Source organism: Rattus norvegicus, chromosome 3 (genome assembly GCF_036323735.1).
Source record: "Rattus norvegicus strain BN/NHsdMcwi chromosome 3, GRCr8, whole genome shotgun sequence".
Classification (NCBI taxonomy): domain Eukaryota; kingdom Metazoa; phylum Chordata; class Mammalia; order Rodentia; family Muridae; genus Rattus; species Rattus norvegicus.
The window spans coordinates 147,838,977-147,863,213 of record NC_086021.1 but is presented as its reverse complement, the minus strand read 5'-3'; the positions used below and the strand labels follow the sequence as shown (position 1 = coordinate 147,863,213).

Genomic DNA, 24,237 nt, shown 5'->3' with positions numbered 1-24,237 from the left:
CTTCAGTCTGGTAATGCTTTGGTTGCATCACTGTCACCCAAAGGGCTTGTTTCAAGACCAGCATGGCTTTAATCCCAGCCAGCGTGTGGGAGGCAGAGAGATAGGCGATCTCTGAGTTTGAGGCCAGCCTGGTCTACAAAGTGAGTTCCAGGACAGCTAGGGCTGTTGCAGAGAAACCTTGTCTTGGAAAACAAACAAACACAACAAAACAAAAACCCAACAAGACAAAACAAGACAACAACGAAGGTTGACTTAGGTGGATTCTTAAGAATTTGCATTCTTAAGTAAGGGCTTAGGTGATCCTACACTGTTGATCTGAGACCTCACAGGAAAAAAAATACATGCTGAAACACCTCTAATTTAAAAGTCCCAAACTTTAACTGCTCTCACACTATGCATACAACTATTTTAAAAAATGAGTTACAAAATTACCTACCGGCTCTGTGTATAAGGTCTGCATGAAATACAACTGAGTAATTTTGCAACTGAAGTCCTATTCCCAGTGCTTGGTTTTGGACCAGGGACAAGGGACTGAGGCACATGTTTTACATACCAAAGCAGACTTGATCTCCAGGTTCTCCCAACATCCCTCAGTCCCAACCCTGAACTTTCCAGCCCGGGGGCTGAACTGCCCTTTCCCCCAGAGGCTCTTCCCTCTATAATCCAGATATTTTGGTCTCTTGCTCTCCTTCTCTTTTCCCACCTCTATGGCTCCATTGGCTTCAATCCTTGGGGTCAGTGACACCCCCCCCCCCCAAAGCAGCTTCCCACATTCTGCCTTTAATATAATCTAATGTGGCTTAAATTGGCTCATTTCACCGGCGGAGAAACAACCTACCACCCAGGACTTATGTATAAGCAATTTCAGAATTAGAAGAAAAAAAAAATCCCAAATACTTCTCAGCCCAAGTATTTCAGATGACTGATACTTAACCTGCACTGTTCTTTCCAGTATCTACTCCCTCCAAACAGGTTGTCAAACGGTTTATGATACTAGTTATAAGGAAACTTTATGAGATTGCTACTGGTCTTTGACCTTGGACAGTTAAAAGCTAACCACATTTTCCTTTTTCTAGGGTACGGCTGACTCCCACTATACACAACCTATGTTGGATCCTAGTTTTCTATCGGAATCAAGACTACAAGGATGAGGGAAGGGTTCTTCAGCAATGATGGCTACTATTTTCATAACTTGCCACAGCGCTAGTTAGCCAACCACGTGGGTTAAGAGGTAGACATATCCTGAAAGCTAATTACCGAGCACAGTAAAAACAAGGTGGGTAACGGTGACTGCACAGCTATCACAACAAACAAACCTCTAATATACCAACAAATAAATCTCTAAATATCAGAGGCCAGAGATAGCGCCATGTGACACCGCTCTGACACTTAACGAGCGGCTACAGCCTAGGCGACTAAGGCACAGCCTCGCGGGGCGTCTACTTCCGGCCACTTGTGCACGTCAACCAATGAAAAGGCTTTACGCCACTCCCGCTTCCTCACCCTGGCAACGGGCGAGCGACTACTTCCTGTGTAATGAGTGCTCTGCGCTGACGCGGGTGAGTGTCCCTCGTTCTCACGCTGTCCGCGTCGCCGCTGCCTAGCCTCGGTCTCCGTATGGTCCCGCAGGCCCGCGTGGCGTCCTCTCCTCACCGCACGGGACGGCGCGTATGGCGCCGCCTGCCTAGCCGGGCGCAGGGGTCCACGGATTCCCGGGTCCTGAATCGCGGTCACGCGTGGGCCCGCCAGTTTCCTTGGCTGTGGAGTTCTCGTAGCGCTTCGCGCGCTGTTCAGTCCCAGGCTACAGGGAACTCCCGCCCCCCAGGTCCGCAGCGGCTCCGGGATGTGTCACAGAGAATTGTCGCGGTGGGGTCAGAGCTTCCCTGAGTGTATTAGAGGCCGGGTTAAGTCCCGGTGGACATTAGCATCCAATGTAGAGGCAGAGGAGGCTAGGACTGAGTAGATGAAGCAACTGGAGGTGTTTTGAAGTAGAGGACATAGTGATACCTCCGACTTCAAGTTAATTATGCTGAGGAGAGAGGAAGGGAAGGTTTATTTGGGGCCATGGGAGTAAGATCTTTCTTTGAATAACAAGCTAAGAAAGTTTAACTTACACACTCGGGCGTTTGGTTATTAGAAACAGAGCAGTGGTTATTAGAAAATGTTTGGAAATTGTAGAAATAGAGATTAACATAGTTGACGCCACAGAGGGTTTTGTTCTTTATAATTTCTTAGGTGCTTTAAGATATCACCTACAAATGTACGTGTATAATGTGGTTAAAACTAAAAATTGCAGTTTTGTGTATATTACATTCATTGCTCGGATAGATTGATTATGCTTTTTTAAGGGTTACTTTAGTTTATGTGTATGAGTGCTTGCATTATGTCTGTATACCACGTGCATATCTGTGCAGGCCAGTAGAGGGCATATGGAACTAGAATCAAGGATGGATGATATAAGTCAGTGTGTGGTGCTAGGAACGGACTTCGGTCCTCTGCAAGAGAAGCATGTACTCTTTACTGCCGAGCTGTCTTTCCAGCCGAGCTGTCTTTCCAGCCCTGGCTGTTGTAATCAGCGCAGTACCAAACCCTTTTAAATTGTAAGCTTCTTTCTCCCCCTCTCTCCTTTTAAGTGTTCAAAAGTTATATATATGTCATTGCTGTCTAGTTCCAGACCCTTTTTTAAAATCACTTTCTCCAGAAACTTGTGCCCAAAACAGTTACCCCTCCTTCAGCTTCTGTCCAGCTTCTGATCCGTGGTTTAATGTATATCTTTCTGTTTTGTACATTTTAGGCAAATGGAACCATGTAACAGTTGTCCTTTTGTATCTAGCTTCTTTCAGTTAACTTATTTTCAAGATTTGTCCATGGCTATGTAACAATATCTCATTCCTTTGTATTTATTTATTTTCCCCTGGGTAATTCTGGGGATGGACTGTACACAGGCTGGGTAAGCATCTTACTACTAATGGAGATACCTCATCCATTCATTTTTATGGCTATGCAATTGTAGCGTTGGATTGTTTTGTCCTTTAGGGTTTTTGGAGTAATTCTGCACACATCATATTTGTGACTTTTTTGTGGATATTTGTTTTAGTTTGTATATATATATATATTATTATTATTATGTACTTAGAAGTGGAACATTTAGGTTTGGAGCACTGAGCATATACTTTCCAGAATGACTACAGCACATTGAATCCCACAAGTTAGGAAGGTCTTCATCTCTACTCCTGTTTTGATTATATGCATCTTATAGTGGTACTAGACAAATAATATGGTCAATAATCTTAAACATCTTTCTTTGTCCTTATCAGTCATTATATAGTTTTGGAGAAATATTTAAGTTTGAGTAGATATTTTAAAATGTATTTTATGTGGATTCATGTTTTGCCTGCATATACGTCTATGTACCATGATCCTGCCTGTTAACATCAGAGGCCAGGAGATGGCATCAGCTCCCCTGGGATAGGACTTAAAAGATGACTGTGATCTGCCACGTGGGTGCTGGGAATCTAGAGTAGCCAGTGAGTGCTCCTAATTACTAAGCCATCTCTCCAGCCCCTAGGTGTCTTTTTTGAGATGGGTCTTACTATGGCCTGGAAATTCACTCTGTAGACCAGTCTTGTCTCAAACTTTTGACTTAAGAAACCATTTGTGAAGCTGGGTGTAGTGGCACATGCCTTAAATCTCAGAACTCAGAAGGCAGAAGAAAGTGGATCTCTGAGCAGTTTCCAGGATAGCGGGAGCCACCTAATACAGGGATTTTTATCTCAAATAGACCCTGTCTCCAAAAACTCAACTGGCAAGCCATCAAGCAAACAACTACCACCCCACAACAATAACAACAACAACAACAAGATTGCCAAATTGAGTCAGAAATATTTATCCATGTATAATTTTGGGTTACTCTAAGAGATTTTACAGTTTTGATGTACTGGATTCAGTGTAGGAGCAGGGAAGAGTATGGCTTTACTTTGCCTTCTCTAATTTGAACCACCTTTGTTGACACCCCCCCCCCCCACTGGCCTGGGCATCCATCTTGTTTTGTTTTGTTTATCTTTGTTTTTGTTTTTCAGGTTAGGGTTTCTCCATGTAGTCTTGGCTGTCCTGGAACTCCCTCACAGAGATCTGCCTGCCTCTGCCTCCTGGGTGCTGGGATTAAAGGAGTATGTCCTCTGCCCCTCCACGCCCTCCCCTTAGGCATCCATCTTGAAAATCAATTGACCGTAAATAATGTTACTGTATAACCCATTACTTTCTGTTGAATTCTTAGGTGGCACATGTGTTTAAAATTCTGTATTCTATATTAGGCATAGCATAAAAGATGTAACACTAGCCAGGAGTGCTAGCACATGCTGGCAGGCCTAGAACTTGGGAAATGGGGGGAGGATGATCAGGAGTTTGAGGTCGGCCTGGGCTACATGAGACCCTGTCTCACAAAATGAAGCAAAACAAAACAATTCATAACCAGCAACCCAAATCGACCAAAGAAAGACTAAGCTTTTTCTGTATTTAAAATTTAGGTAGAAAGTGTTTCTAGGAGTAGAATTACAGATCAAAGATGAATATACATTTGTTCTGGAACTCTTTTAATGAAGCATGAAACCCTCAATGTCATGATACCAAACCCACAAAATTCTGGTTCATTTTCTAAAATGGGATAGCTTTTCACCTTGTATCCCTGGGTGGGCTGAAACCCAGTATGGATGCCAAGCTGGCCTGAGTGTGCAGTGATCCTCCGCAGTGCCCTCCTTAAGGATTCCGGTCCTGTGGCTCCAGAACAGCATGACTGTATTACCAATGGCAGTAGCTTGGGGCTAGGTTTCTCCAGTACAGAAATATTTTGTTGTGAGATAGATGATTGCTTGATGATCTTCTTCCTACACTGTTTTGGAAACATTAAATAGGACATATGATACTTTTCTAAATTGTTTAATTAAAAACAATTATTATGACATGTGCTAGGAAAAAAGTATGTATATACACATACAGATTTGAGAGGCCCAAGGTCAAAGTTTAGATGCTAAATTAGTACCCAGAAAATCCCTGAAGTAAAAAAGAAATAATGTTTTGAGTTTCCCTTTTGGTTTTGATGATTAGTGAATTAGCATTCATCTTGGTCTCAGAAATGATCAGATAAAAAAGTCTCTTCAATGGACACTACTCAATAAAACAAGTTCAAACGTGAAGGTATTAGAGACCAGGATTTCTCAGTTCTCCTTAAGGTGTGTCTATGATGCTGTTAACTTGTGTTTGTATAACCTATAGTTCGAATATACAGTAGCTGCAAACGTGGTATTTACAGTATTGTGTATTTCCAGGTTTTCCCTACTTAAAGATTTCTTTCAAAACAGCTACAGTCAGCTTTGGGTACTAGCGTAGTGTTAGTTATAAACTTTACTCTTTTTTGAATATTCTTCAATATTGGATGTTCAGATTGTGTTTCCTCTTGTTTATTGTCTGTTTCTGACTTGTTTTGCTCAGTATTGTCCTTTGTGAGATTTACTGTAGCAGTCTTTTGTAAATGGCTGCTCTATGATAGCTTGTATTCATGAAGAAAAGTGCAGATGCTGCGTAATGTTTATGCTAAGAGGTATTTGGGCTAAACAGGGGTAGAGGAAAAAGAAGTTAATTACTTGAGGAAGAAACCGATAGGATTTTGGTGCAGTCTGAAATGACTGTGAGGTGTGTTAGAAGAGGATTATATAGTTATGAAAAATAATGTGCAAAGACCTAGGCTTTAGTGAGAAAATGAACTCATTTTTGTAAGTCAGTAAGGAACACCAAGACTGAACTCCAAGTTATAATTTTATTTCACTCTAGCTATAATTTTATTTCAAGTCAGAACATAAAAAAGCTAAAAAAAAATCATGTGATTTGCTAAGAGGATTGTTTTTGAAAGATTGGCAGAAAGGACAGTTCTGGAGATGTTGAAAAGAGGCCTAGAGGCCTCACGAAGAAGCACTGTAGGTTGGCACGCTTGCCATGAAGAGCAGGGAGTCAGTCAAGGAGTGTAAGTAGGAGATTAAGAAGTATAGTTTATGGGAAGCAAGAACTTGTATCTTAGGCAACCTTGTTCAGATGAAGTATGTTTGTAAATGATTTTAGTTTTCAGGATGTATCGCTGTTAGTAGAATTTGCTATATACTCTAATACTCTTTGTTGTTGTTGTTTTGGTTTTGAGACAGTCACTGTGTACAGCCAAGGCTAGCATTGATTCTTCATTCTTCCCTAGTTTCTCAAGTGCTAGGATTATAGACATGTGCTACCATGTCCAGCTTGGGGCATATGATAACACTCCTAATCCTTTTTAATAAAACAAGCAAACTTAAAACCATTGTGTGTGTCCGTGCCATAGCACATGTGTGGAGGTAAGAGCCAACTTTTGGGAGTTGGTTCTCTGAGTTTGGAACTCAAGTCACCAGGCTTCCATGACAAATGCTTTTTAATTGGCTGAGCCATCTTGCTTTGTATATCCATTCTAGGAGGTTGTACCTGTTAGGCACAGGCACTCACAATGTACCACTCAGCTGTCTTTTCAGCACCTGTGTACTCATTAATTCTCTCAGAAGATTTTGCAGAGAATGAGAAAGTTGCTAGTGCTGAGAAATAATAATCACAATGAATTTTAATATTATTACTGGTAAGAAGTTGTGAAATGTTCATATTTAAATACATTATTCAGAAATGAAGACAGTATGAAATGAGCTATAGAATTCTTTAAGGTATTTAAAATAGTTTGTGATTTTTAGTGGGGCTAGGTCAAATCATGGGCCTTAGATATGCAAGCTTAGCAGTCCAATGTACTTAATTCTCATTGCGTAGAACTTTAGTACTTGTGCATGCCTGTTCATTGAGAACATTTCATTTTGGGTGTTGCTTCAGAATTCAGCTGAAGCAATCGAGATTTTCCCTGAGCTAACGTTTGGTGTAAGTGTGCAGCAAGTTTCAAGTAATGATTAGTAATAACAGTGACAAGTAAGACAGACATATTGCAGGGTATTTAGTGTTAATCTAATGTCATGCCCCTACCCTGTCTGATTGGCAGAAATCAAATACCGCGATGCTTTCTTTTCTTATTCACCTACCTATATTTTCCATAAATTCATGATTCAGGAAGGTGAAATAGAAATAGCTCCTTTAGGAGTCTTTGACCATGCTTTACCTATATTCTTTTCTGAGGTAGGATTATTAAAATGTCACTTAGGAATCAATGTAAATCCAGAATATGGCATTTCCTTTGTTACAGTGTAGGGGGAGTCTCTTATAAGCAACACCTGTCAATAAAACACCCTCTGGGCTGAGGCAGGAAATAGAAGGTGTGAGACTGGCAGGGGAGGATTCTGGGAAATAGTGGGAGAATAAAAGGAGACCCAGGAGAGATGTGGAGAGTCTACTGAGATGCTGAGGAGACACTAAGGAAGAAGTGGGTCAGGAGAGGGAAGTAGGGGTAGACTTAGAATGGTTTGAATGGGTTAAATAATTGACAAGCTAGTCAGGGAATGAACCAAAGCTGTGGCCATGTGTTAGTCTTAGAGTTGTTATTTTGGGAACTAAGTGGCCAGGAGGAAAAACAGATTTATTTATTTTTTTACATTACAGCATTTTTAAAGTGGGATCTCCTATATTGGATCTTGGACTTAGCTCATTAACTAGTGCTTAGAGTTCTCTAAAGGAACAGAACTGGTAGAATATATAGATATATTTATGTGTATATATGCATATATAAATACATGTATATACACACATATGTATGTACATATAGATTAAAGGGGATTTATTGGTGTGGTTTCACTAGTTCAACAATGGCTGTCTCTTACAGGAAAGGCCAAAATTCTGGTAGTTCTTTAGTTGAGGCAGTGAACATTTCAGCTGGAATCCTGAAGTAGGTTCTAGTACCAATGAAGGACTGCCTTAGCAGAAAAGGTGAACTGGCCAAGGGAAACGGAAAGCTTCCTTCTGTGTGGGCTGCTGCCAGGAGTGGCCGAGACTCAGGGTAGGTCTTCCCACCTTAAACCATCCAGTTGAGAAAACCATTGACAGGCATGCATGCCCAGGTACTTGGGCTTTGCTTGATTACAGGTATAGTGATGTTGACAGCCAAGATTAGCTGTGTGTGTGTGTGTGTGTGTGTGTGTGTGTGTGTGTGTGTGGTTATGTGGTGTGTGATACATTCAAATGTTTTAAATTAAAATGGCGAACAGTTACTAACTTCCATCCTGTCCTTGTACCCTGATCATCTAAATATCCTTTGGGTAAAATTACTGTATTGTTTTGTGGTATATCTGTCCAGATGCATACTTTGCATATATAATTACTTCTTCCTTCCAGATAATACAGCATATGTTTTTATGCATACATTTCCCCTCCTTTTTTGAGCATATCTCATATAGGTTCAAGAACTCATTGTATAGATGAAGATGGCCTCAAGCTCCTGAGATGATTATTTACATGCTTTAAAATACTTTTTTTAGCCAGATGTTTATGAGATTTCCATATCTGTATACCAAGAACTTCTTCATTCCTTCTAGTGGCTGCTTTTAATTGAATTGAATTAATTTATTTATAGTCCAGGTTCTAACTTGTAGTACCTGTTGACCTTGAATTTGTGACCCATCTGTTTCACGTGCTAGAATTATAGATACATACCACCAAACCTGACTCCCTTCCTTTCAGGTTAATATGTACTGATTATTTTTGCTTAATGTTGTCATTTAAAAAGTTTTGACATTGTCATGTTTTTTTTGAAATCTCATTGTTGCTTTTAAAATGGTATGTTTATTCTTAATTTAGAATATATTCTGACCTTTTTGTTGTACTAAACCTGGATTGTTTAATGTTTCGAGTGTGTAAACCATAGTGAGAAAAATTCGAAGCAAAGTTCAAGCATAGACTTTTTGAAAATTGTTTTATTCAGTTTTGTCTCATTACTTGCCTGTGGAGAGTATCATGCTTCTTATGCTGACAGCTCTTTGACGGAGTGCTTGTTTAATTTCTTGGTTTTGTTAGCATTTGTGCTTTATAATTGCACTGATCAGCCTTGAACTGATGGTCTGGAGAGAGTTTCTTCGTGAGAACAGCAGTGCTGCTCTGTCATCCTGGCACTCAGGAGGTTGTGGTAGGCCAGTCATGAGGCAGGCAGCTCAGGCCAGCTTAAACCAGGTAGTGAGATCCCGTGCCAACAAACCAATAACACATATTCAAGCTGATGAGAAGCCTCACTGGTAATGTGCTTGCTCTGTAAGCCTGGCAACCAGGGTTGATCCCCAGAACCCATGTAAAGGTGGAAAGAGAGAGAGAGCAGACTCCACAGTGTTGTCCTCTGTCTTTCACCCCACCGTCTAGTGCACATGCAACAGTAATCAATAAACATTCAAAACCTCTTCACATGTAGGTATGGATTTGTAGCTTTCTTTAAGCAGAAAGCTGTTTTTATATCAGTGCTTGTGATCCTGAAATATCCCAGAGATCAGCTGGTGTGCAGGGGAAATAAAGTGTTAATTACACTATGTTGGTTTACTTTACTGTAGGTAACAGGGAGACAAAATTTGGACTACATTGGGTTTTTTTTTCTTGTAGTGTTTTTTTTTTTTTTCTCAAAAGATAGGATTTCATTGTGTAGCCCAGAGTGTACTGGAACTGGCTAAACAGAATAGTCCAGCCTCAGGCTCAGTGATTCTCCTGCCTCTCTGATAATGATGTGTGCTGCTATACCCCTCCAGGAATAGGTCTCTTTATAGTAAATTGTTTGTTTCTGTGTTTTCAGACAAATACTGTTGCTGGGCAGAGATAAGGTGTAAACTTTTCATGTTCTTTTATTGTTATCCAGTTCAATAATCTTAAATATCTATTTTGTGAAATATGTGTGTATACTTTTTGTAAGTGATGTGCATGTTGGTAGGAAGAAATGGAGGTAATCTTTTGCTATTTTTCTTTAGGGTGACTCCTTTTGCAGTTTCTTTTGCATGGAAGGATGCTTTTTTCCTGATAGAAGATGATAATCTTGGAGAATGATCATGGAGAAGGGGATGAATTCTGGAGAAGGACTGCCTTCCAGATCCTCTCAGGCATCTGCTGCTAAAATAACAGTCAAGGAGTTAGAAACACAGCAGCCCTGTAAGGAGAAACGAGGGGGCTTTGTGCTGGTGCATGCAGGTAAGGCCTTGCAGGCAAGGTGGAATGGAAGCTGAAAATAACATTTTCCTTTCCTTGCTTTGTAGAACAATGAGGACTGTACTTTGTATCTGTCAGGGGAGCCTGTTAGCTATTAATGGAGTGAAGGCCTATTCTACACCCTGGTTGGAAAGTCTTCAATGAGACGTCTTCCAATGTCTTCCTTATTTCCCTTTACCTTATATAACACACCATGCATATGTCTAGATCAGTATGTTAAAATCCAAATAATCTTTACATTTCCATCCATCCATCTATCCATCCATCCATCCATCCATCCATCCATCCATTCATTTGCTTTGTTGTTGCTGTTTACCCCCAATAAAATATAGTCCTGGCTGTCCTGGAACTCTCTGTAGACCAGTCTGGCTTTGCATTTACAGAGATCTGCCTGCCACTGCTTCTGCCTCCCAAGTGTTGGGATTAAAGGTATGCGCCACTATGCCTGACTTGAAACCAAAGTATTTAATTCTGGCTTATGTTTTATAGAATAATGCTACTGAAAAATACTTTTATGCTTCATTTTAGAAAATGGCCATCTTAAAGTACAATTACAAAATTATATAGATACTTAGTTTTTTTAAAATATTCATTTATCTATTTATATATAACATTTTTTTAAATTTAATATTTAATTAAATATTAAATAGAAATAGAAAATATTAGATATAAAACATAACTAAAGACACTGGAGGCATAAACTGAGATAAAAACTGGCCAGCTCAGTGAGGTAATTTTATTTTCTTAACTATATACAAGATATCTATCTATAAGCCTGTTTCTACAATTAAACTGCTAGCTCTTTAGAAATCTCTTTCTCTGTGTGTCATTCTACAGAGCCAGTCTACCTTCCTCTTGAGCTTTTCCAAACCCAGGAGGCCTCCTTACCTCTCTTTGCTAGAATATGTTTTTCCTGAATCCTGTCAACTGCTACTTGGTAGTTCCTACAAGCCCAAAGAGAAAATTCCTATCTCTCTTACCTGAAGCTTCTTCCCTGAGGGCTTTTCATGACAAAAGTCTAGCTCCTCCCCATCACACTCGCTGGCTGAACCAGGTCACTGTCATGGTGGGGGATGGGAGTGGCTCCAAACCAAGTCAGTATTCCCTCCCTACTTCCCCAACCATTTCACTTTTATGGTGGGGTAGCTCAAGGCTAAGTGACAGTCGCCTTGGGTCATAGAACGAAGACCAGAAGACTTCTCCCAAGAACTTTCCATTCTTTAGCATCTGACACTATTTTAAGTTTTTATATTTTTCTAACAATTAGTTTTTCACTGTATAATAATCAAATACCTGTAACATGTATGTCTGTATCTGTCTAGGCCTGAGCACCTCATGGAAGTCAGAGGCTAACTTACAGGGTCAGATTTCTCTACCATGTGGGTTAGGGAATTGAACTCAGGTCAGTAACCTTGGTGGCAAGCCCCCTTACCCACTGAGTCATCTTGACAGCTAATAGTTCAGCTTCGTAAGACTGTTTTAGTTTCTCTTTGCTCTCTATAGATTCAATCATTCTTTATGAAATGAACTGACAATTTAAAGATTAATGGGAGAAAAACTAGCAAACTTATTAACATGCATATGTGTACTATCTTTTGAGACTCAAAGAAAGGGCCAGATGGTTGACAGCTTTTGAGCTACAGAGAGAGCAGCTTGAGATACCTGTGAGGGAGGTCATGACAGGTTATGAGAGGAGAAAAAGAAGAAATAAATTGTGAACAGATGTTGTCTTATTATAGAGATAATTTGTCAGGTTACACTCATCAGAAGCCTGTCATCCTGTGGCAGTCTTTTGACAGGGATAATTTGATCGTCTCTTTACTAGATATAAGGAAGCCAGATAAGGGGTCTCCCGAGGAGTCCTGCTTCTGTAGTAATATAGTTGTCTTATGTAGTGCAGATCTCCTTCCCTCCAGTCCTCTGTCTGTAGGCCTCCTGAATGCCATCTTATATTATGCTAAATAAGTATATTTTGGTAATGGTGAGGTGGCTTAGTGGGTAAAGGCACTCGCCACCCAGATGGAAACCTAAGTTCAATTTTGGAATCCACATGGTAGGAGAGCAGATTCCTACAGATTATCTTCTGATAACTTGATATCTCCACATGTGTGTACTTCTGCGTGTACTTGCATGCACATACCTACACACAAAAAAAATAAATAATGGATGTAAAATAATTAAAAGAATTCTATTTTGAGGTAGATCACTTTACCAGCTTGTATTTTCCCAGTATTATAAGTGAAGACCCTGAGGGCCAGAGACTGAGTGGCTTAAATGACTCCAGTTGCACTGCTGAGCTGACTGATAAACCCTTAATTGACTCTAAGTTTTTGGCTCTGTCTCATCCTATGAGCTGTCCACCTAACAAGGACCATAAGAACACATAGAGGATTCACCATCTTTAAGGAGGCATGATTTTGAGGGCAGATCTTTACTTTTTGGACAGTATTCATTTTATTGCATTGTAAACTTCATGACATCTGCAGAGAAAGAGTAGCAAGTCTCCTCTTAGCTTTGCCCAGACTAGCCTTATCTCTCATGAAACTAATATCTTGTCTGGTAATTAACCGTTGGCTATTTTTAGACTGGACAACTTGCAACATAGAACCTATTCCAGAGGGATTACCAAACACAAAATACAGGAAGTTTAATTTTTCCGTGTGTCTTTTTCATTCCCTCTCCCCTCCCCCCATCTATCATACCCCCTTTTTCTCCTGGGATTTGCTACTTTTGTGCACTAGACGATTGCCTGGTCACTGAGGTATATCATCAGTCTTTGCTTTTCCATTTAATTTTTAAAAGTTATTCATTATTATTGTGTGTGCACATACTGTGTATGTGGTGTGCTTGTGCTGTGGTGCATGTGTAGAGGTCAGAGGACAGCACTGTGGAGATGGTTCTCTCCTTCCACTTTTCCATGGTTTCTGGGGATCAAGCTCTGCTTGCTAGGATTGCCACAGGCACTGCACCTGCTGAGCCATCCAGTTGTTCTCCCCTCCCCCATTATTATTTTTGTATTTATATTTTAAGACATGGTCTCACTCTAGCCTAGCCTGGCCCAGAACTCAGTTTTGTAGCCTAAGTTGTCCTGGAACTCAGTTCTTCAGCTTAGCTCTTTAATGCTGATACTGCAGACATGAGCCACCATATGTAGCTTAGCTTACAGATGTAGTTTAGCCTCAAGCTAAGGGACTTGTATACCACAGGCTTGCCTCATACCTTTGAGTCTCCTGCCTTGGCATGGCTGCTAATCTGGCTAACTCCCTTTTCCTTTCTCACCCCTCCCACTCCTGACTCCCTTTCCATGTAGGCACTTTGCAAAGAGGGGCGGAGAGAGTGCTCAGAGGTTAAGAGCTCTTGCTGCTCATGGCACACTTGAGTTCAATTCCTAGAAATCACATCAGGCAGCTCAGAGCCTTGGTATTCATGGTAACCCAAACAGATACAGAGTTTTAAAAAAGAACAGGATTCATGAGACAAATTAGGGAAATTACTCAGTTAAAAGTAGGCCCGGGACTAGCTCCTGTTTTTGGATCTCTGCTTTAGTATCATCTCTACAGCTCTGTGTCAGTGATGTGGCCATCATAAGCTGTCTTTAAAATTGCTGGGAAAAAGTACAAAACCACCTGAAACTTGGACAGATATTAACAGCTTTAGATTGCTTGGGAAACTTTGCTTTTTTTTTTTTTTGACTGTCATGTTTCTGTTCTTCTTTCAGACACGTATTTGAAGATAGTGTCTTCTGGCTAAAGACTGTGGTAGAGGCCAGAAAGAATAGGGTTCAATCTGGGTTATGACAGGAAATTGTGTGATCAAGAATAACCTCTGTTTCTCTCTTTCAAGTACTGGTCATGCCTGCCTGTTTAGTCAGCTGAGATGAGATCAGTTCAGGGTGGCAGGGCCAAAGATTATTAGAAATTCAGATAGATTGTTGATTACAAACAAGACTCTATTTCATATACTTATGGACAAAGATTATATATTTCACATAATGTACAACTCTTTTGTTCAGCATTTGTCTTATCCAACATTTAGTTATTTGATTAGAGAGTTTTGCTCTTACCTAGCTATTCTCAACATTGGCTAACCTGATACTGATAAAACCAAAAGAGTCAGCTGTGTATGGGGCACGTGCCAATCTCAGCACTTCACAAACTGGCAGGAGGATACCATGAGTTTGAGACAAGCCTGAGTGCCAACTGGAGCCACCCGAAAAATCCAAATCAAACAACTAACCAGCCAGCCAAAGGGGAAAAGAAAGCCAGAACAAAGTAGCCACTTTTAAATGTTTGATAAAATATTTATTTTATATTTCAATATATGCATGTGAATATAAGTGCCCAGAGAGGCCAGAGAGAGTTTTAGGTCCTCTGGAGCAGGACTTACAGGTGTGAGAGCTCTGAACTGAGCTGGGGTCCTTTATAAGAATGGTGCATGCTCTCAACCACGAAGCCATCTTTCAGCCCCAACCTTTAATCTTAAAATAGAAAAGCAGAGACTTATGTGTACATAGTGAATGTCATTGTCACTTGCAATAGAGAGAGACCATAACTCATACAGTGCAAACATAATAGTTTTTGATGTGTACCATTGCATGGGAGTGCCCTGCATGCTGAGCCTGTCTTTCCTTTGTCAAATAGAACTAAGCAAGCATTAACCAGAATCTAAAGATCAATTGGGTCCATGCTGAGCCCCAATTTTCTTTATACTCAGAAGAATTTATATGCTAAGCTTGTTTGTCAGTAATATCTCATGACTTAGGAAATATTGCTGAAAAGTTGGGGCCCCAGAGATGGAACACAGCAGACCTAGGATCCCCTAAGACTGCATCTATTAGTGTAGAGTACAGCATCTCTGATAGTCTATTGATAACTCCTGCTTCATTTTCTTGTTAACTTCTAAGCAATTATCCTTTAAAAAATTACTTTTTAGCATCATGAAGGCTAGCTGGTAGGGAAAGAGTTTCCTAATTAATTCAAGATTGATTTTTATGTCCTAGAACTGAGGTGTGAAGTGTCTTCAGCAATTAGGTATTACCAACTAGTTATGGTGGACAGGCAGGAGAAAAGACAGTAGCTGATATTGTTTTGGGTACTTCTGGGGCCACGTGGCCAATAACTCATTGGGAGGTAACCTGTGTATGACACAGCTATTGGATATTTTTTATTTACATTTCAAATGCTATTCCCTTTCTTGGTTTTCTGTCCATAGACCCCCTATCTTATCTTCCTCCCTCTTCTTCTATGAGCGTGTTCCCCCTCCCCAACTACCCCCACTTCCTGCCTCCCTGCCTGACATTCCCCTACACTGGGGGATCGAGTCTTGGCAGGACCAAGGGGTTCTCCTCCCATTGGTGCCCAATGATACCATCCTCTGCTACATAGGCAGCTGGAGCCATAGGTCTGTCCATGTGTATAGTCTTTGGGTAGTGTATAGTCTTTGGTTTAGTCCCTCAGAGCTCTGGTTGGTTGGTATTGTTGTTCTTATGGGGTTGCAAGCCCCTTCAGCTCCTTCAGTTCTTTCTTTACTCCTCCAACGGGAACCCTGTTCTCAGTTCAATGTTTGCTGCTTGTATTCGCCTCTGTGTATCTGTCATGCTCTGGCCAAGCCACTCAGGAGACAGCTGTATCAGGCTCCTTTCAGCATGCACTTCTTGACATCAGCAATATTGTCTGGGTTTGGTGGCTGTATGTATATGGGCTGGATCCCCAGGTGGAGCAGGCTCTGAATGGCCATTCCTTAAGTGTCTGCTCCAAACTTTGCCTCCATATCTCCTCCTATGAATATTTTTGTTCCCCCTTTTAAGAAGGAGTGAAGCATCTGCGTTTTGGTCATCCTTCTTCTTGAGCTTCATGTGGTCTGTGGATTGCATCTTGGGTAATTTGAGCTTTTGGGCTACTATCCACTTATCAATGAGTGCATACCATGTGTGTTTTTTTTTTTGTGTTTGGGTTACCTCACTCAGGATATTTTCTAGTTCCATCCATTTGCTTATGAATTTCATGAAGTCATTGTTTTTGATAGTAGAATAGTACTCTATTGTGTAGATGTACCACATTTTGTGTATCCATTCCTCTGTTGAAGGTCACCTGGGTTCTTTCCAGCTTCTAGATCTGGGACCACAGTACTACACGATATCTGGTAGATATCTTGCCAGAAACACACATCCCAACTCCGTGGCAGCCCAGTGTCTGTGCTGCCATACACTCTCCCAAAGTCAAATCGCCATAAGAAAGAACACACAACCTAATATCCTCTGATCCAATTGATACGATATAATTGCCCACCTAAACATACAAGGCCCTGTACATACCCATCCCTTAAGAACATTCATAACAACCTGTAAAGGTACAGAGTGGAATCTTAAAATCAGCCTCCATGTTCTCTCTGCGGCTTTTCCTCCAGTCTCCAATCTCCTTCCGTTTCAGTCTCCTCTTTCCTCAAACTTTTCTCCCACCCATCTTTCCTTCAGACCCAATGACAGGCCTTGTTCTATCTTGTACCTGCCTCCCCTGTATGACATCATCCTACCGGTGACCTCCCTCAGGTTAATTTTTCCAGTTCCATCCATTTACCTGCAAATGCCATGATTTTATTTTTCTTTATAGCTAGGTAATATTTCATTGTACATCCACTTGCCAGTTTGTTGGATATCTAGGTTGATGTTGTTTGGTATCTAGCTTGATTCCATTTCCTATGAATAGAGTGTCAGTGAATATGGATATGCAAGTATGTCTGTAATAAGATAATACATATCTTATGAACACATATAAGTCCTTTGGGTACATATATCCAGGAATGGTGTAGCTGGGTCATATGGTTCTATTTTCTAATACTTGATTTTTATTTTTCCTTTGGTTTTAGAGAACTATGAAGACAAGTTTGAGCAAGACTGATAGAGGCTCTGTGAACTTTTAGCTCTCTCTCATGAAACAGAATTACTTTTTGGGCCTGAGCGACTGGAGTTGCTTAGCATTGCTTCTCTTGTTCCAGCTCTCTGTAATACTGTTCGTGGGTCAGTTTTTCTCAGCCTTGAGGAGACTTGTGTTATGATTCTACTGGACCCACAGGAGAGTTGTGAACTTGGACATAGAACTTAACCTTCCTTAGCTTTGACCTCTGTGGAGTCTCATGGAGGAGAGGGTCAAACTAAAGAACTTTAATAAGAATCTAGTCTTCCAGAGTTTAGCATTCTTGGTTCTCCTCTTCCTCTTGCTCCCCTTCCTCCTTCTACTCCCACCCCTTTAGCTGAGTCCCTTTAATTAGAAATGAGGGGCTTGAGAGAGGACTCATTAAGAGCATTAGAGCAGAGTTCTATTCCCAACACCTCCATAGTAGTTAACTGCCTGTAATTCTAGTTAAAAGGGATCTAGTGCCCTTTTCTGGCCGCTGTGGACACTGCATGCAAATGGTGGACAGTCATTAATGCAGACAAAACACCTATACATATAAAATAAAAATGCATACATTATAGAAGAAGGGGAGGGGGATGGGATAGGGGCTTATGTCCAGGAAACTGGGAAAGGGAATAACATTTGAAATGTAAATAAAAAAAAATCCAATTTAAAAAAATATCAGGAAGCACTTGCTCTTGAAGAGGACCCAAGTTCAAATCCCAGCATTGATGTTACTTTCTTCTGTTTTTCTTGGCACCTGCGTGAATGTGCATATATGGATAGACACACAGACATGACATCAAAAGTAATAAAAATAATTGTTTAAAATTTATTTATTAACTTGTCTGATGTGGGTCTGAGAAACTGAACTGGGTCTCCCTGGAAATGCTGCAAGTGTTCTTAACCACTGACCCGTCTCTAGTTCTGAGAATCAACTTTCTTAAGGAAAGTAGTTTATTTGGAGCCAAACTGTTAAGTAACTTTCTGGGTATTTAAAAGACAGCATCAGGGTTTTTGGAGTCATGAATTCCTGAGAACTTTAGATTCTAACTAGTAATTTCTTGAATAGTGGGGCTTTTAAATGATCACTGAAGAGGGACTTCAAGCTTCTTTGTTCCTGGCATCACCTGCATTATCAACTCCATACCACAGGAGCTCCTGGGTTCAGCAGTTTTTTTGTTTTTAATTAAAAAGTTACATTTATTTATTTGGTTATTTATTTAATTTGTGTGGTAGTGATAGTGGAGGGGCCATGCTAGAGGACATTTATGAAGATCAGTACACATGGGAAGGTCGGAGGACAACTTGTGGGAGTTGCTCTCTCTTACCACATCTGTCTCTGAACTAGAGCATAGGTTAAGTTCTCTGGCTTGCTGCAGGCATATCTCTGGTCCTGAAGAGTTCTTGACAGGGGTGGGGAGTGATCCTGTGAAGGATCTTTTGTGTGCAGGAGCTCTGACAGGACAGTCTTTTGAATAGGGAGAAAAGCATGCTATCACACGTTAGCTTTTAGGATGTCATACAGCTAAGGCACTGACTGGGATTGTGTCTGCGTGGACGGCTCTTCTCATCTGGGGGGCCCAGGGAGCTCAGTGGTAACTAACACTTGGTTTTTGTTTTCCTACCGTAGGTGCAGGCTATCATTCTGAATCCAAAGCCAAGGAGTATAAACATGTATGCAAACGAGCTTGTCAGAAGGTATGAGCAGAGGGAGTGCAGTGCTTGTGATTTTACACATGGATCTGTACCTTGAGAGTCAAAGTTTTCAATTTCATTCCTAGTGAGGTTTGGCTGGATCCCAAAGTTATTTTACTCATGTTTGTTGGGCTTAGTTTTCGTTCACCTGTGTTTTTTATTTATTGAATGATGTTTAGCTTTTTCCTCTCTGTCTTCTGAAGTCTATGCTTTTGTAGTTATGGGTACATACAGCCTTTTAACATTTAGTGTCCTTTTAAGCATTTTCAGAATGACTGAACTCTATGGGCTCTTGTTATGAGGTCAGTGTCTTTTCTTTCTTTCTTTCTCTCTCTCTCTCTCTCTCAAAAGATTTATTTATTTTGTTTATATGAGCACACTGTTGTTGTCTTCAGACACACCAGAAGAGGGTGTTGGATTCCATTACAGATGGTTGTGAGCCACCATGTGGTTGCTGGGAATTGAACTTAGGTCGTCTAGAAGAGCAGTCGGTGCTCTTAACTGCTGGGCCATCTTTCCAGCCCTTCTTCCTCTCTGTAAAATAGTTGTTTGTTTTATTTTTCTTTTTGAGGGTTTTTTTTTTCTTTTTCTTAATATAGAGTAGAGTTCACTCAGGGCATGGGGAGGGGAGTTAAGAGGGTAGTAGGGCAGAGAGGAGTGGGGAGGGAAGAGAAGAGAAAAGAAGAGAAGAGAGAGAAGTAGAAGAGTAAAGGAGTAGAGTGGAGGAGATGGGCCATGAGCACATGGAAAGGAGGGAGGGGATTGGGAGAGAGGGACAAAGAGGGGAAAGGAGCAAGAGAGGAGCAAGGAGCAAGGACTCTTACACACTCTTTACACATACAGAATGTTAATTATATATGGGTATTTTACTTTTATTTATATTCAAATGCCATTTGTAAGAATGATACTTTATCAGAGATATGAGCTTTCTTTTATTAATGGATTGCCATAAATTGTGAGTATTTTGTTATAGGGATTTTATCTAATACACACACACACACACACACACACACACACACACACACACACATCCTTAAACATTTATGTTTTTCAAGTATGAAATCTTTTCATTATCTGGAAAGAAATTTTTATTTTTCTATAGCTTTTGTCCTATAAATTTAATCTATTTTGACCTATAATCGTCTTCAATTTATGTAATGATTTACTTTCTTTTTTATATTTATTAAGTTTTTTGCATTATGTGTATGAGTGTTTTACCTGCATGTATGTGTATATACCACATGCATACTTGCTGCCCTGGGAAATCAGAAGAAGGTATTAGGTTCCTAGGGATTGGACTTAGAAATGCTGTGAGCTGCCATATGGGTTCTGGGAACTGAACTTCTTGGATCCTCCACAAGAGCAAGGGCAACAAGTGATCTTAATCACTGAGACCCTCTAGCCTCATGAATTGGCTTTCTTTTCTTTTTTTGAGCCAGGATCTCTCTACATAGCCCTGGCTGACCTGGAACTCATTGTGTCACTATGTGGACTAGGCCTGTCTGCCCTTGCCTCCATGTGCTGGGATTAAAGGCATGTGCTGCCACCACAGCTGGTGTGAATTATCTTCTTCAAATTTTAGTTATGTATCTGGGGCTGGGGCTGGGGCTGGGGCTAAGGCTAGGACTGGGGCTGGGACTGGGGCTGGGGCTGGGGCAATGGTTCCGTGGGTAAGAGCACTTACTGCTTTTGGAGAGAGCCTTGGTTCAGTTTTCAGAACCTATGTGGATGCTCAGAACTATCTGTAACTCCAGTTCTGGGGGAATCTGATATCCTCTCTGACTTCTGAGGGCACCAGCCATATGTGGTACCCATCCAGACATGCAAGTAAAACACTCATAATGTACAATGAAGAACAACAACAAAAAATTTAACTAGAAATACATTGTTAGATTTTGGGCTTTGTTTTTGTTAATTAAATTAGAGTTTTAATAGTTCATCAAAAAGCCAATTTTTCTTTTTTCTTTTTCTCCCCTAAGTTTAGGCCCAAGAAAGGTAATTTTTATAGACCTTTACTCTGTAGAATGTATTACAAAAGAGTATTCTGATATAAAAAGACATTATAGAATTAAGAATATTTTTGAAAACAAATTTTCACCTGTGGATCATTCTTCTTTTTAAATTAATACACATCCCTCACCCCAAATTTCGAAGCCTCGGCTGGACTTGAATTTGGAACTCACACATTCTTCCTGTTTTAGCCTTATACCTGAGATTAAAGTTACAGTTTTGAATTGAAGCTCTTCTATTATCAAAATAAAAACTTTTTAAACCTATAACGTGTCCCATAAACATATTTCATAAAGAGACTAGGGACTTTTCTGACCTTTATGGGTATATAATTATAGAATATAACAGTTTCCTTTATGATTAGTTTCAGCTGAAGTCAGTGCCAGGACAGGAAAAGGTTAATAAGCTGGTAAAATGGCAGAGGCCTTGGTGGAGAGGGCTCCTATCAGCTTGGCTTGGCTTGGTTAGTTGGTCTGAAAGGTGCTTCTTGCCAAAGCTCAGGAGAAGTAGAAGGTATGGCGGTGAATCACGTGCCCGTGATTCTTAACTTTTTTGATATTTTAAACCTCTAAAAAATTTTAAATTAACAAATTCCTTAATTTCTTTATTTCTGCTGTCATTACTATAATTTACAGAGCAATACATTTGATGTAATGAAAAGAGAACTCAAAGCAATAACAGATAAAAGCCCTGAGCAGTATTTATGTAGCTGACATCGGAACATCGGTCAGTAGTTTAGATTTTGCAGACTGTGGCTGGGATAGTTCTTCCCAGGAAGGGAGGGCTCCCTGCTTCAGCTGCAGTGACTGCTCTGACTGGATCCTCCGTCCTTCTGTGGCGCATGTTTACTGTTCGTTCCTCTAATGCATTCGGACAACTGTCTCAAAGGACCTGCAGCTTTTCTCACATCTTGTTCTCTGTCCTGCTGAGAGCTGTAGCCTGTTCGTGTTTTATTTTAAAATCTTCTGCTGCCATATCCACCATTTCTACCATCGGATCCGAACTTACCACCGCGGGTACTGCCTGAGCTGCTTCTATCAAAATTGCTTCCCTTCATGGGTCCATAGTTTGATTGCTGTTGTCCATTATAATTTCTGAAGTCATTATAGTTTCCATCATCATTATTATTTTCATTAGAGTTTCCTCCTTCATTATAACCATTATACATTAATAAAGACATTCCAATAAAATTTTAACGAATTTTAAAATATCCTATGGCTTTATATATTTGATTATAATTTTTGAAAGTTCCTTTTTGTAATATCAAAATAAATTATATTTTTAAAGAGTAAAGTCTTAGAGTATAACCATAATTTTTTGAAGACAAGGCCAATTTTTAATTTTTTAAAAAATAGTTTAAATAATCCAGTGTTCCTAAAATCAATATCAAGTGCATCATTTTGTTGTTAAAAAGTTTGGTTGCCAGCAAGAGAAATTCTTGTATAGGGACACATGAAGGTGCAGCTTTAATACCTCACTAAAGAGACATTGTTTTAAATTTTATCTTTTATAAGTCTGGTTTTTAGGTCAGGAACTCCAGAAAAACATCATCCCAATTTAAAAGTATCTTTAGAGACCTGGGTTGGCTGTTGCTATGTGTTGTTGCCCAGAATGGCTCCCACCCTGAGTTACCAGTTTTAAGCTCTCTTTTGCTAAGGATGTTACAGATTTTTTAAATCATACCCAATAACTTATAAGCCAATTAATTTATAAGCAAGACATGCAGAACATGTATTTTAACAGCACACAGAAACAAACTTGGAGTGGCCTCACACACTTAGATATTTAGAATAGATAAGGCAAATGTTTCTTACTTGTTCGAGGTATAATTTCAAGGGAGGAGCTCCTTGCCACTTGCTGAACCCAATTTTCATAGCTATCAGTTTTCTTACCAGAGATGTTGAGAAGCTGCCGACCCTTTTATGAGCATCTTGTACAGACAAGCAGCCCTTGGCAGAGCTTCTCCAGAAGTGCTAGACTCCTAGCTACAGGAACAGGGCTCCCAGGACAGTTTATCAGTTCTGTCATACCAGTTCAGGCTGCTTTTTCCCTAAAAGTCCTCAAAGTGAGTTAAAGCTAAGTCAAGGGGAAAATGGCCAGCAGATGAAGTCTTAACCATTGTTCCATTGAGTGTGAAACACAAAGCAACAATCAAGCAACAAAACAAAACTAGACTGACAGACATAAGACTGACAGACATAAGACTGACAGGCATAAGCACACCCTTGCATCGAGGACAACTGAAAGAGGGAGGAGTGAGAAGTGACTCAGACATCCCACCAAAAGGTTCTGGATATCCCATAGTGAAGGAGTTACAGCTAGAGAAGAGAGGCACAAAAAGCAAAATGAAACTGGAAGACAGAAAACAAACAAAACCGAGTTCTTTCTTCTTTTTTTAAAGATTCATTTATTATATGTAAGTACACTGTAGCTGTCTTAGACACACCAGAAGAGGGCATCGGATCTCATTACAGATGGTTGTGAGCCACCATGTGGTTGCTGGGAATTGAACTCAGGACCTCTGGAAGAGCAGTCAGTGCTGTTAACCACTGAGCCATCTCTCCATCCCAAAACCATACAGTATTCTCTGACCAAGTTCAACTCCAAAGTGGCGGATTGTATTCCAACCACTTAGTCAAGAGGAGTTCCTCTGTCCTTCAGACCCAAGGAAACACTGCGTCTAGTTTTTATACCTTGGGTCTTGCCAGAATGTACCACAAAGGAGACTAAACATACAAACAAGCAAAAAACAAAAAGAAAAAAAGAAAAGAACTGTGCAGGTGCAGAAAAAGTCTTCCCTACTTATGGAAGGCCCAGATGGCTTAGAGTGTTTGCTGTCAGTAACTGAGGGGTGCTAGAGGGCACAGAGCTTCTAGGTCAGTGCACCAAATGTTGAGGTCTAGGATCTGCTCCACAAACCATGCGAACACTTATCTCAGTCAGATAGGGATGGTTTATTGAATGCATACTCTAATGCCAATCAGACTAGGGAAGTGCTGCCTGGTGGTCAGCCCTGACTCAAGCCATTTAGAAATAACAGTTCATATTGACCTTTAATTTAATGGGTCTTATTGAATCTTTGTGAAATTTCTAAAGATTAATAAACTTCAGAACATACAGAACATAACAGGATGTGGTCACTGTAACCCTACTCTGAGTCAAATCATTTTCTCATGTCAGTGACTGGCAGGCATATTACAATAATAATATGAAGTAGCTGGCAGGCATGGCTGATAAAATGTCTACAGTATGCTAGGGGTGGGTGGGACAGGTCAGACTATAACAGTGGAGAGTAAAGCCCTTTCACTAACTACACTCCATGTACCTAGAATTTGGTGGCTAACTTTTGTGGTTTTAATTTGGGTAATATTAAGAATGATAATTAGTCTAAATAATAAACATTACTTTTCTTAAATCTGAGAAGTTTGTACCTTAAGGCACCTGTGTCCAACATGCAGCT

The 24,237-nt window shown here is 40.3% G+C and overlaps 1 protein-coding gene across 16 annotated transcripts in view; it reads left to right on the top strand.

The window, feature by feature from the left end:
- Positions 1-1,503: 1,503 nt before the first annotated feature.
- Tasp1 (taspase 1) overlaps positions 1,504-24,237 on the top strand; it is a 231,619-nt gene continuing 208,885 nt past the window's right edge. For 7 of the 16 annotated variants that reach the window (XR_010064632.1, XR_010064631.1, XM_063283791.1 and 4 more), the window contains exons 1-3: positions 1,570-1,825; positions 9,942-10,158; positions 18,703-18,770. Coding sequence is in view for 13 of the 16 variants with exons in the window: in XM_063283791.1 (XP_063139861.1) it covers positions 10,014-10,158; positions 18,703-18,770 (213 nt within the window). In the remaining 3 variants the exon portion in view is untranslated. Of the gene's footprint in view, positions 1,826-9,941; positions 10,159-18,700; positions 18,771-24,237 lie in introns of those variants that run through there. The other 9 variants (XM_039105021.2, XM_039105020.1, XM_063283790.1 and 6 more) reach the window with 9 other exon arrangements.